Below are 13,727 nucleotides of genomic sequence, written 5' to 3'. Positions count from 1 at the left end.
CTTTATTATAATATTAAGTAAATAATAAACATATAACTAGAGTAAGGTTTGTTTGCAATGTATTGGCCCGGAGTTACACCTTAATATTATAAAAAGGAGGAGACGATTTCACCCTCCGGGTTCTGGAGAAGCCGGTACTCGCAGTGACCTATCAGCTGATTGCTTTCTCTGGAAAGAAAAAAAAAAATACTTGTTAGAAAAATTTAAATCTATAATCTGATTGGCTGCTTGGATTCCAGGCGGCTTTAACAATCTCTGCTCCGCCCATCGCGTGTAAACGTCACGCTCGCTCCTAGACGCGAGGGGTTAATCTCGGCGAACACGTCTGGGCTTCCTGGCACCCGTGCGGGCGCTTTGGCTGCTTTTTTGGACGCCGTGACCCGTTCCTCTGCCAAGTGACATGCAGCCTGCGTGTGGGGAGCCCTGCCAAGTCCACACAATGCCTCTTTAACACCGCCACGGCTACAGCGCTCTCCCCATTGGCTCTTAAGCTCTTGGTTTCCTCTGTTAAATAAATAAATTACCAGTTCTTCCAAACCACATACCACCCCCCCTCCCTCCTCCTCCCCACCCACACTCCCCACATCCTCGCCAGCGGAGGCCTGCTTAAATGGCGTTTACAAAAATCATAAAGTGCAACTCTGGCCAACCGCTGACGCCGGATAGGAAATTCCACTCGATTTTAAAGTATTTAATTTGCCTTCTTGGTTCTTCCCTCCAAATCTTAGAATTTTCATGACATCTCTCATTTTATACCCAATGATGTAATCACTGGGTCTCTGTGCTCCTCTAAGCAATGCAGGCAGATCGTGGCTGGTGGGAGGGGCGGCAGGGCAGGCATGTACTGGCCATAGGGACTATAGGGAGTTTCCCGGTGGGCTGATGGCTCAGTGGGCCGGTTTCAGTGACAGCCAGTGGCATCGCTGGGGGGGGACTTTTGGGGCTATAGCCCCGAATCTGGGGCCCATAGCCCCACGTCAGTCCAGGAGTCCCCAACCACAGGGTCCCGGCCCACTACCTGCCCTCTTTCTGGTGACCCTGATGTAAGGAGGGGCTTTCTGGGGACCCTGATATAAGAGAGAGGCTCTCTGTGGACCCTGGATTTAAGGGGGAGCTCTGTGGGGACCCGGATGTAAGGGGTTGGCTCTCTAGGGACCCTGATGTAAGGCGGATGATCTCTGGGGACCCTAATGTAAGGAGGAGGCTCTCTGGGGACCCTGATGTAAGGGGAGGCTCTCTGGGGACCCTGATGTAAGGGGAGGCTCTCTGGGGACCCAAATGTAAGGAGGGGCTCTCTGGGGACCCTGATGTAAGGGGGGCTCTCTAAGGGCTTTTTTGCGCAATTGCATACAGTTTATATACTGTTTTTTGCGTGTTTGCAAAATTAAAGTGGGCCGGTCTGGATGAAGTCCAGGGCCAAATTTTTGTCCCAGCCCAGCCCTGCGGCAGGGTGCTGTACAGGTTCCTGAAAACATCAGTCAGGCTGAGGAGGAAAGGACTAGATGAGGCTGGGTGTCCTGCCGGGAAATGAGGTGGGCTTGCGGCTACTCTACTGCAATGAGCCATTATTATTACTCGCTCCTCAAAAACAGCACAACAACTGGGGTCACACAGCACCAAGATGGATGAGAAGAGGAGTGTTTTGCAAGATGCCCCCCCCCCCCCCCGGGCCCCAGAGGAGGCGGATGGGTCCTATGATATATTAGCACAGGGGTCTCCAAACTTTCCAAACAAGGGGTCAGCTTACTGTCCTTTGGACTTCAGGGGGGCCAGACTGTGGCCATTGGGAGTAGAAAAGGTCCCGATATCAGCAGAAAAAGATAATGCCCCGTTATTGGTGTCAGTGGGAGGAATAGTGCCCCATCCTTGGTGTCAGTGGGGCAATTATGTGTCATCGTTGGTGTCAGTGGGGGGGAATTGTGCCCCATCATTGGTGTCGGGGGAATTATGTCCCATCATTGGTGCGGGGGGGATTGTGCCCTATTGTTGGTGCCAAGGAGGGGAATTATTCCCCATTGTTGGTGTCAGTGGAAGGAATAGTGCCCCATCATGGGTGTCAGTGGGGGCAATTATGTGCCATCGTTGGTGTCAGTGGGGACAATTATGTGCCATTGTTGGTGTCAGTGGGGGGGAATTTTGCCCCATTATTGGTGTCGGGGGAATTATGTCCCATCATTGGTGGCGGGGGGATCGTGCCCTATTGTTGGTGGCAAGGAGGGGAATTATTCCCCATTGTTGGTGTCAGTGGAAGGAATAGTGCCCCATCATGGGTGTCAGTGGGGGCAATTATGTGCCATCGTTGGTGTCAGTGGGGGCAATTATGTGCCATTGTTGGTGTCAGTGGGGGGGAATTTTGCCCCATTATTGGTGTCGGGGGAATTATGTCCCATCATTGGTGGCGGGGGATTGTGCCCTATTGTTGGTGGCAAGGAGGGGAATTATTCCCCATTGTTGGTGTCAGTGGAAGGAATAGTGCCCCATCATGGGTGTCAGTGGGGGCAATTATGTGCCATCGTTGGTGTCAGTAAGGGGGAATTGTGCCCCATCATTGGTGTCGGGGGAATTATGCCCCATCATTGGTGTCGGGGGGGTCATGCCCCATTGTTGGTGCCAGTGAAAGGAATAGTGCCCTATCATTGGTGTCAGTGGGAGGGATAGTGCCCCATTGCTGGTGTTAGTGGGGGGAGTTATGCCCTGTCATAGGTGTCAGTGGGAGAAATGTTTCCCTTCACTGGTGTCAGTGGGTAGAGTTATGCTCCATTGTTGGTATCATTGGATGAAGTGCCCCAAGGGCCAAATAAAAGCAAGCAAAGGGCCACAGTTTGGAGACCACTGCCTTATAATAATAATAATAATAATAATAAAGAAAAATCCTTTACCTGTAGTTTTTACACAGTAGAATTGCACCCAGCAGCAAGGTGCTACAGCATTGGTTACACATGGAATTTGCTTGTTATTGTTATCTGCAGCCTTGTATCCGTCCTACACCACTTTCCCTGACTGGCAGGAGCAGAACATCTCCGCTGTGTCAGCACCGGCAGGAGACGAAAGAAGTACGAAGGCCACGTATGTACGTTTGTCCTGCCAGGAAGAAACAAAGCGCTCATTGCCCACCACTTCCTCTTCTTATTGGTAGAAAATTTCCTGCATTTCTGAGTATCCCTTATACATTAGTCCCAGCCTGGCAGTTGGCTGTAGCCAGTGCTGGGACAAAATCATCCAGTGCCCAGGGCAGAAATGCCAAAATCCCCCCCCCCCACATTATGTGCGAGCTTATGAAGAGGAGGGGGGGGGGGGGTGAGCACAGCCTGCACCTCCTCCTGGCTCTCTTCTTCTCCAGTGCTGAGCTGACAGAAGTAGTGATGCCGCTGTCACTACTCACGTCAGCCTTATAGTAAAAAAAACTTGCGTTGCCCCCAATCCCTACAATACACACTGCGCCCAGGGCAGCCGCCCCCTTCTGCCCACCCCTTGTAGTGTTGTCAGCCCTCCAAAATGCCCTCTGGGCTGCCTATCTATTGAAATGAAATTCCCCAATTCTATCCAAAACTAGCAAAAAGAATTTGATTTTAAGCCGATTTGTGACGACCTTTGACCTCACGGGTTCACCTCGTCAGTCTGAAGAGCCTCGCGGGCGTTCCGGTTAATGAGTTGATGCGGCGATCGCTCAGGCCGGCTGTAATTGGTCGTGATTGGTTGAGGACGTTTTGCGGGCATGAAACGTCCCTGGCGAGCCCCGTATCGAGCGGGACGCGGCCACCTTAATTGAGCTCACGCTCCCTGTATATAAACAGATGGCTGCTTTAAATCAATTATTCCTCATTTGTGTAACGGGCACTGACTTCCTGACAGCGAGGGAGGCGCGGGGGGGCGCAGCTCATCCTCCCGGATAATAATAACTCATCACCTGAGCTAAGCAGGCCACTAACTGCGCATCGGGGGATCTCCAACGGCGGGCGAATTCATAGATTTCAGATCGGTGATAAGGGAACGGCTTAATGCAAATCATTTTTTCCGAATTCATCACATTAAAAAACCTTCCATATTTGTTATGGTTTTATATTACTTGTATTATCTGCAGTGATTTCTGCTTATTACATGTGCGGTCTCTGCTTCCTGATCCCCTTATCTGCCTGCAAGTCTACCAGACAGGACCCGTCTGATTGAAAGCAAGACTCACCGACCACAATGGCGATCGTGTGATTCAGACAACCCGTGCTTTATATCTGGGGGTCTCCAAACCTGCCAGTATGGCGGCCTCATTGTATATTTTACAAATATTTGTGGGCCGAAAAAATCCCACTTTGTATAAATCTATGAATAATAAATGAATAATAACGTTGTACTTGGATCTATTTTGAAAGCATTATAATCTGATTCATAAGAAAGGAAAAAGAACTTCAGTAAAACAAGACAAAGTCCTCCCCCTTACATCAGAGTCCTCATCAGATCCACCTAATATCATAGACCCCATCACATCCCCCCTATATCATTTTCCATCAGATCCCCCCTATATCAGAGTTCCCATCAGATCCCCTCTATATCAGAGTTCCCATCAGATCCCCTCTATATCAGAGTTCCCATCAGAACCCCCTATATCAGAGTTCCCATCAGATCCCCCCTATATCATGGTTACCATCAGATCCCCCCTATTTCAGAGTTCCCATCAGACCCCCCCCCCCTATATCTGAGTTCCCATCAGATCCCCCCATATCAGAATTCCCATCAGATCCCCCCTATGTCAGAGTTCCCATCCGATCCCCCCTATGTCAGAGTTCTCATCCGATCCCCCATATATCAGATTTCCCATCAGATCCCCGCTTTATCAGAGTTCTCATCCGATCCCCCCTATATCAGAGTTCCCATCAGATCCCCCCTATATCAGAGTTCCCATCCGATCCCCCCTATATCAGAGTTCCCATCAGATCCCCCCTATATCAGAGTTCTCATCCGATCCCCCCTATATCAGAGTTCCCATCAGATCCCCCTATATCAGATTTCCCATCAGATCCCCCCTATATCAGAGTTCCCATCAGATCCCCCTATATCAGATTTCCCATCAGATCCCCCCTATATCAGAGTTCCCATCAGATCCCCCCTATATCAGAGTTCCCATCAGATCCCCCCTATATCAGACTTACCATCAGATCCCTCCTATATCAGATTTCCCATCAGATCCCCTCTATTTCATAGTTCCCATCAGATCCCCCCTATATCAGAGTTCCCATCAGATCCCCTCTATATCAGAGTTCCCATCAGATCCCCCCTATATCATGGTTACCATCAGATCCCCCCTATTTCAGAGTTCCCATCAGACCCCCCCCCCCCTATATCTGAGTTCCCATCAGATCCCCCCATATCAGAATTCCCATCAGATCCCCCCATATCAGAGTTCCCATCAGATCCCCCCATATCAGAGTTCCCATCCGATCCCCCCTATATCAGAGTTCCCATCTGATCCCCCCTATATCAGAGTTCCCATCCGATCCCCCCTATATCAGAATTCCCATCAGATCCCCCCTATATCAAAGTTCTCATCCGATCCCCCATATATCAGAGTTCCCATCAGATCCACCATATATCAGTTCCCATCAGATCCCCCCTATTTCAGAGTTCCCATCAGATCCCCCCTATATCAGAGTTCCCATCCTATCCCCCCTATATCAGAGTTCTCATCCGATCCCCCCTATATCAGAGTTCTCATCCGATCCCCCCTATATCAGAGTTCCCATCAGATCCCCCCTATATCAGAGTTCCCATCCGATCCCCCCTATATCAGAGTTCTCATCCGATCCCCCCTATATCAGAGTTCCCATCAGATCCCCCTATATCAGATTTCCCATCAGATCCCCCCTATATCAGATTTCCCATCAGATCCCCCTATATCAGATTTCCCATCAGATCCCCCCTATATCAGAGTTCCCATCAGATCCCCCCTATTTCAGAGTTCCCATCAGATCCCCCCTATATCAGAGTTCCCATCAGATCCACCATATATCAGAGTTCTCATCCGATCCCCCCTATATCAGAGTTCTCATCCGATCCCCCCTATATCAGAGTTCCCATCAGATCCCCCCTATATCAGAGTTCCCATCCGATCCCCCCTATATCAGAGTTCCCATCAGATCCCCCCTATATCAGAGTTCCCATCCGATCCCACCTATATCAGAGTTCTCATCCGATCCCCCCTATATCAGATTTCCCATCAGATCCCCCTATATCAGAGTTCCCATCTGATCCCCCCTATTTCAGAGTTCCCATCAGATCCCCCCTATATCAGACTTACCATCAGATCCCCCCCATTTCAGAGTTCCCATCAGATCCCCCCTATATCAGAGTTCCCATCAGATCCACCATATATCAGAGTTCTCATCCGATCCCCCCTATATCAGAGTTCTCATCCGATCCCCCTATATCAGAGTTCCCATCAGATCCCCCCTATATCAGAGTTCCCATCCGATCCCCCCTATATCAGAGTTCCCATCAGATCCCCCCTATATCAGAGTTCCCATCCGATCCCCCCTATATCAGAGTTCTCATCCGATCCCCCCTATATCAGATTTCCCATCAGATCCCCCTATATCAGAGTTCCCATCTGATCCCCCCTATTTCAGAGTTCCCATCAGATCCCCCCTATATCAGACTTACCATCAGATCCCCCCCATTTCAGAGTTCCCATCTGATCCCCCCTATATCAGAGTTCCCATCAGATCCACCATATATCAGACTTACCATCAGATCCCCCCCATTTCAGAGTTCCCATCAGATTGCCCCTATATCAGAATTACCATCAGATCGCCCCTATATCAGAGTTCCCATCAGATCCCCCCTATATCAGAGTTCCCATCAGATCCCCCCTATATCAGAGTTCTCATCAGATCCCCCCCATTTCAGAGTTCTCATCAGATCCCCCTATATCAGAGTTCCCATCAGATCCCCTCTATATCAGAGTTCCCATCAGATTCCCCCTATATCAGAGTTCCCATCAGATCCCCCCTATATCAGAGTTCCCATCAGATCCCCCCTATATCAGAGTTCCCATCAGATCCTCCCTATATCAGAGTTCTCATCAGATCCCCCCCTATATCAGTTCCCATCACATCCTGCCTTATATCAGAGTCTCACCTTACATCAGAACCCTCCCCTTACATCAGGGTGCCTATCAAAACCACCCTTACATCAGAGCACCCATCAGATCCCCCCTTATTTAGGAGCTCCCTTACATCAGGGTCCGCATTAAAGTCCCCCTTATACTAGAGCTCCCATCAGAATCCCCCCCTTATTTCAGAGTTCTCATCAGAGCTCTCTTACATCAGGGTCCCCATCAGAGTCCTCCTTTATATCGGAATCCCCTTTACATCAGGGTACCCCTTACATCATATGTCACCCTTTTCATCAGAGAAGAAGTGGAAACCAACTGATCTGAATCCTTTGTGCAAATCATTTGCAGGCCAGATAAGCGGTAGTGCGCCAGATGTTGCCTGTGGGCTGTAGTTTGGAAACCCCTGCTTTAGAGGGAGCTAGCGACTAACTAGCTGCTGCTAACTAGCCGCTGGACTGCTTTTACAAGCAGCGGAAGTGGATGCCCCCCCCCTCCCGCTACCTTCCGATGCTTGCTTGGGCTCTTCTGCCCTATCAGAAGCTCAGAGCAACCAGCTGGCATGTCTTTCAGCTGGCTGAAGCCGGGATCAGCTTTGAACAGCTCCGATTTTATCCGGATGTCAGCGACGCAATTTTTTAAAAATGGAAAGCATTCAAAAATACAGATTTTGATGCTTTAAATGCTTTTAAGGGCAGAGGAGGCATCTGGTGTATTATAGACCCCAGATCTCTCCATAAAGAGGACCTGTCACATGCCTATTGCTAGCACAAGGATGTTTATATTCCTTGTGACAGTAAGAAAAGTGATCAAAAAAAAAATGAAAACATTTTTCTTCTTAAAGTGCCCCCCCCCCCATGCTTGCACACAAAGGCGAGCGTGCGCGTCGGTCCCGCACACACGCAAATATCGATCAGTCAACACATGTGAGGTATCACCACGAATGTCCTATCAGGGACAGTAATTCTAGCACCAGACCTCCTGTGTTCAACTAAAGTAAAGGCTTTAAAATCGTCGCCTATGATTAGTAAAATTTACATCGTTTGTAAATTATGAGCTAAATATGGCTTCAGCTCACAGATGGTCTGAATACGGCCTCGGCTCACAAAGGGGCTGAATACGGCCTCGGCTCAGAGACGGGCTGAATACGGCCTCGGCTCAGAGATGGGCTGAATACGGCCTCGGCTCAGAGACGGGCTGAATACGGCCTCGGCTCACAAAGGGGCGGAATATTGCCTCGGGTCACAGATGGGCTGAATACAGCCTTGACTCACAAATTGGCTGAATACGGCCTCGGCTCACAGACAGGACTGAATACGGTCTTGGCTCACAGATGGGCTGAATATGGCCTCAGCTCACAGAGGGGCTGAATATGGCTTTGGCTCATAGACTGGCTAAATATGGCCTTGGTTCACAGACGGGCTGAATACGGCCTTGGCTTACAGACAGGCTGAATGCGGCCTCGGCACACAGAGGGGCTGAATATGGCTTTGGCTCACAATGGGGCTGTATACGGCCTCGGCTCACAGACGGGCTGAATACGGCCTCGGCTCACAGACGGGCTGTATATGGCCTCGGCTCACAGACAGGCTGAATACGGCCTCGGCTCACAGACGGGCTGTTTATGGCCTCGGCTCACAGACGGGCTGAATACTGAATATGGCTTCGGCTCATAGACTGGCTAAATACGGCCTTGGCTCACAGACGGGCTGAATACGGCCTTGGCTCACAGACGGGCTGAATGCGGCCTTGGCACACAGAGGGGCTGAATGCAGCCTCGGCTCACAATGGGGCTGAATATGGCTTTGGCTCAAAGACTGGTTAAATGCAACCTCGGCTCACAGACGGGCTGAATACGGCCTCGGCTCACAGACGGGCTGAATACGGCCTCGGCTCACAGACGGGCTGAATACGGCCTCGGCTCACAGACGGGCTGAATGCGGCCTCGGCTCACAGACGGGCTGAATGCGGCCTCGGCTCACAGAGGGGCTGAATATGGCTTCGGCTCAAAGACTGGCTAAATGCAACCTCGGCTCACAGACAGGCTGAATACGGCCTCGGCTCACAAAGGGGCTAAATACAGACATAGACTGGCTAAATATCCATCCTAGAATATCCACCACTGAGCACGGCTCATCTCCGGCGTGACGCATAGGCTGCGTTTCCTGCATCATATGTGACAAAGGTCCTAGCATAATCCAACCCAAACTGCACATTACGTCAACCGGCTGTCACAAAACAAATCCTGAGATGCACTTCCATCAAATCAGGATCGCCCGCTGTCCCAGCGATCGCGCAAGAGTTAACGGTGGAAGAGACAGAGCAGCTGTATCCTATGCTGTTCGGAGAATTACTGGCGGCGTGCGCGGGCTGATCTGACTATAATTATCCGGCACAGACAACTACGCACCACGCAGAGCTATGAGGCCTGTGACGCCTTTCTCTCCAAGTCATAAAAAAGTCATATAAACAGCCATAAAATTGCCTCACAAACATATTGCAGACACAAACCACCAAACATGGCCGCACCTTATCCGTATACACACACCATTACTATTCTGACATCCTTTTCCATCTGATACTAAGCAGAATATGTCCCATTATACAGCAACAGTACCCTTCATCAGAAAATTTCCATCTATTTTCAAGTTGTCCTCGAGCTGCAGCTTAGCCTAGACCAGAGATGGCGAACCTTGGCACCCCAGATGTTTTGGAACTATTCACGCACTCTGCGGTGTAGTTGAGCATCATCAAACATCAACTAAATGTAGTTCCAAAACATCCGGGGTGGCAAGGTTCGCCATCTCTTGCCTAGACTTTTCTTAGGCTAAGATGATGTAATTAGTCTGCTGCAGGCAGGATGAAGCATTTCCTCAGTCTCCCATATCTTCCCAGTGATCAGACTGTAACATTGTAGCAAGCTACAAGGTCAGAAACTGTTATGCCCCTCTTGCACGGGCGTTCCGTCTGTCTGTTTTTCATCCGTTGGGCAAACTGATGTATAAGAATTTTCATCCGTTTATACATCTGTATCTGTTCAGGTTCATTTGTTTTATAAGGAACAAGGCTCTGTCCAGGTCCACTGAAATGGAGTAGAATGGATGTAAACAGAAAACAGTGCATTTTGTATACTTTTTTGCATTGGTTGTTAGGAGCCGGCACCCGCCAGTGTCCTCGCTGGGGAGGAAGGGGGGCTGCAGGCCCTTTTTTAAAAAAAATATTTTATGTCGGCTCTTTTTTGTACATTCTGCTATCAGCGGAGAATCCCCCACTGACAGCAAGGATGAGTTAAAGTTATGTTAAAAATCATAGCTAGTCTGTGAGCCGAGGCCGTATTCCGCCCGTCTGTGAGCCGAGGCCATATACAGCCCATCTGTGAGCCGAGGCCATATACAGCCCGTCTGTGAGCCGAGGCCATATACAGCCCATCTGTGAGCCGAGGCCATATACAGCCCATCTGTGAGCCGAGGCCGTATACAGCCTGTCTGTGAGCCGAGGCCGTATTCCGCCTGTCTGTGAGCCGAGGCCGTATTCCGCCTGTCTGTGAGCCGAGGCCGTATTCCGCCTGTCTGTGAGCCGAGGCCGTATTCAGCCCGTCTGTGAGCCGAGGCCGTATACAGCCCATCTGTGAGCCGAGGCCGTATACAGCCTGTCTGTGAGCCGAGGCCATATTCCGCCTGTCTGTGAGCCGAGGCCGTATTCCGCCTGTCTGTGAGCCGAGGCCGTATTCCGCCTGTTTGTGAGCCGAGGCCGTATTCAGCCCGTCTGTGAGCCGAGGCCGTATTCAGCCCGTCTGTGAGCCGAGGCCGTATTCAGCCCGTCTGTGAGCCGAGGCCATATTCAGCCCGTCTGTGAGCCGAGGCCGTATTCAGCCCGTCTGTGAGCCGAGGCCGTATTCAGCCCGTCTGTGAGCCGAGGCCGTATTCAGCCCGTCTGTGAGCCGAGGCCGTATTCAGCCCGTCTGTGAGCCGAGGCCGTATTCAGCCCGTCTGTGAGCCGAGGCCGTATTCAGCCCGTCTGTGAGCCGAGGCCATATACAGCCCCATTGTGAGCCGAGGCCATATACAGCCCTTCTGTGAGCCGAGGCCATATACAGCCCGTCTGTGAGCCGAGGACGTATTCTGCCTGTCTGTGAGCCGAGGCCGTATTCTGCCTGTCTGTGAGCCGAGGCCGTATTCTGCCTGTCTGTGAGCCGAGGCCGTATTCTGCCTGTCTGTGAGCCGAGGCCGTATTCTGCCTGTCTGTGAGCCGAGGCCGTATTCAGCCCATCTGTGAGCTGAAGCCGTATTCAGCCCATCTGTGAGCTGAGGCCGTATTTATCCTGTATGTGAGCCTAGGCCGTATTTAGCCTGTATGTGAGCCGAGGTCGGTATTGGCTGGTATTTGTGCTGGGGGGGGGGTGTATTCGGAGGAGAAATTTGAGAGGTAGAGGATTTGTGCGGCGGGGGGGGGGTATTTGTGCTGCGGGGGATGTGTACTCAGAGGGCAAATTTGAGAGGTAGAGGATTTGCGCTGGGGGGGGGGTCATTTGTGCTGGGGGGGATGGGGGGACACAGATTTGTTCTCAGAGGAGAAATTTGAGAGGTAGAGGATTTGTGCGGCGGGGGGGTATTTGTGCTGCGGGGGATGTGTACTCAGAGGGCAAATTTGAGAGGTAGAAGATTTGTGCTGGGGGGGGGTCATTTGTGCTGGGTAGATTTGGGGGATGGGGGGACACAGATTTGTTCTGGGGGGGAGGAATTTCAGCGGAGGGGTGGATTTGTACTGGGAGGAGGGGAATTAACTATTATTAATGAACATGTGATACTAATGAATAAATGCTAACAAGTACCTGTTCTGTTTCTTACAGGCCTGCTCTGCTCCTCGTGTCACCGGACCCGGCGGAAGCGCCCCTCAGCCCGCGGAGCCCGAGCAAAGCCCCAAACCAGTCAAGCAGCCCCCTTCCGGCTCGGAGAGCGTCTCTAATGTGGAGCGTGCAGAGCCCAGTGCGGCAGGTAGGTGGCGCTCTCTGCTGTGTGATTTCTATACCGTAGTGTATACAGCTGTAATCTTATGACTTGTGATATATCATGTAAGACACCGTACCCTGTGGGGGATTCCTGAGTTTCTTTGACGTGTCGCAGTAGGAAGCTGTTATGCCGTGCTGGTTGCGTATCTATCCTTCGCTCAGTAGATCATATCCGCGTACCCAAAGGAGATGCCAGACGCCGCTTAACCGTTTCCATGCTTTCTGCCTGACCGCCTAAAAAAATATATATATATATTTTTTTTTGTGTGAAATCATATGAGAATACCCTCAGATCCATTTCACCCGCTGTGTGGCCCAGATACAGTGTGGGCCACACGCAGAATACTTTTCATCGGCAGTCAGCAAAACTGCGCATGAACTGTACTGCTCTGCAGCTACTGCTGGCAATACATGGATCCATCATATATATATATCTTCTTGTTTTTATCATTGCCGCCCCCCCGTTTCAGTTTTTTGTGCCATGTGAACAGAATGCGGCGAATTGGGCATTGATCCGCCCTTGTAAAGTCATCGTAAGATCGCATTTTACTGCTGAAAATATAAAAAATTGATAATAACAGTGACAGTATTAGAAGATTTCTTAATATTAGTGACTTCCATCATACTTAATGTGATAGTAGCCGTATTAGTGCAATTGTGACAGAGAAAATTGAGTACTGTCCGTGATACTTTTTTTATTTGCACTAACATACAATTTTTCAGGACAATGGCCTGAATTTAGACATAGGTTTCCTTACTCATTATACTAAAGTTTTACAACCCCCTCTGTGACTAGCAACCCCCCCTCCATTCCATAGCTCTCCCTCTGTCTTATCTCACTAACTCTTCTCTTATCTTTATTGCCCCATTGATTTGTATGTGTTTTTTTTTTGTTTTCTCTCTTCTTTCCCTCAGAGGTGTTTTTTTTTTTTTTTTTGTTTTGGTTTTACATTCTGCTTAAAAATTTGTAAATCAGTACTGCTTGGACCTTGAAGAAGGGGACATACCCGAAAGCTTGTCCTGAAAAATTGTATGTTAGTGCAAATAAAAAAAGTATCACGGACAGTACTCAATTTTCTCTGTTAATATTAGTGATAATTTCAAAAAATATTTTGATAATAATGATAATATTAAAAGCTGCTAAGGTAATAATAAGTATATTGATAATATTGATACAATAAAAAGATGTTCCAGTATTATTATTGATCGTAAAAGTTAAAGAGACCCTGTCACTGAAAATTGAGACCTGTTGCCATATGTGTGGCAGGAAAAGTGTGGTCTTTAATGCCCACATGCTGCACACATGCGTCACTGGGCGGCCAAAGTTTCTCTGTTGTGAGCGCATTTACTGCATCCTCCCGTTACAGAGACTGAGCTGTCAAAGACAGTCTGCTGGCTCCCAGTCATGTGACCACAGTGACGGCTAACTACAGTGGTCACATGATTGCTGATCCCTCCCACTTCAGGCATACAGACCCTATTTAAGCGAAGACTGGGTCTGGGCCGGAAAGAGGTTAAAGGGTTCTAAAGGCTCAAGGTTTGAAGATAAAAAACCTTGTGCAGCCGCCCACCCCCCCAATATTTGCCTGAGCCTCCCCAATACTTGCCTGAGCCCCCAAT

General features: G+C 49.7%; 1 protein-coding gene across 3 annotated transcripts in view; it reads left to right on the top strand.

Annotated features, from left to right (window-relative positions):
- Nucleotides 1-13,727, top strand: part of GSE1 (Gse1 coiled-coil protein) — a 522,272-nt gene that overhangs the window by 129,142 nt on the left and 379,403 nt on the right. For all 3 annotated transcript variants that reach the window (XM_077453275.1, XM_077453292.1, XM_077453284.1), the window contains exon 2: nucleotides 11,949-12,093. In XM_077453275.1, coding sequence (XP_077309401.1) covers nucleotides 11,949-12,093 — 145 coding nt within the window. The remainder of the gene's footprint in view (nucleotides 1-11,948; nucleotides 12,094-13,727) is intronic.

The sequence above is a fragment of the Lithobates pipiens genome, unplaced genomic scaffold (genome assembly GCF_037356315.1).
Source record: "Lithobates pipiens isolate NorthernLeopardFrog02 unplaced genomic scaffold, aLitPip1_a1.2 Scaffold_10, whole genome shotgun sequence".
In the NCBI taxonomy this organism is placed as follows: Eukaryota; Metazoa; Chordata; class Amphibia; order Anura; family Ranidae; genus Lithobates; species Lithobates pipiens.
This window is presented reverse-complemented; position numbering and strand designations above follow the sequence as displayed.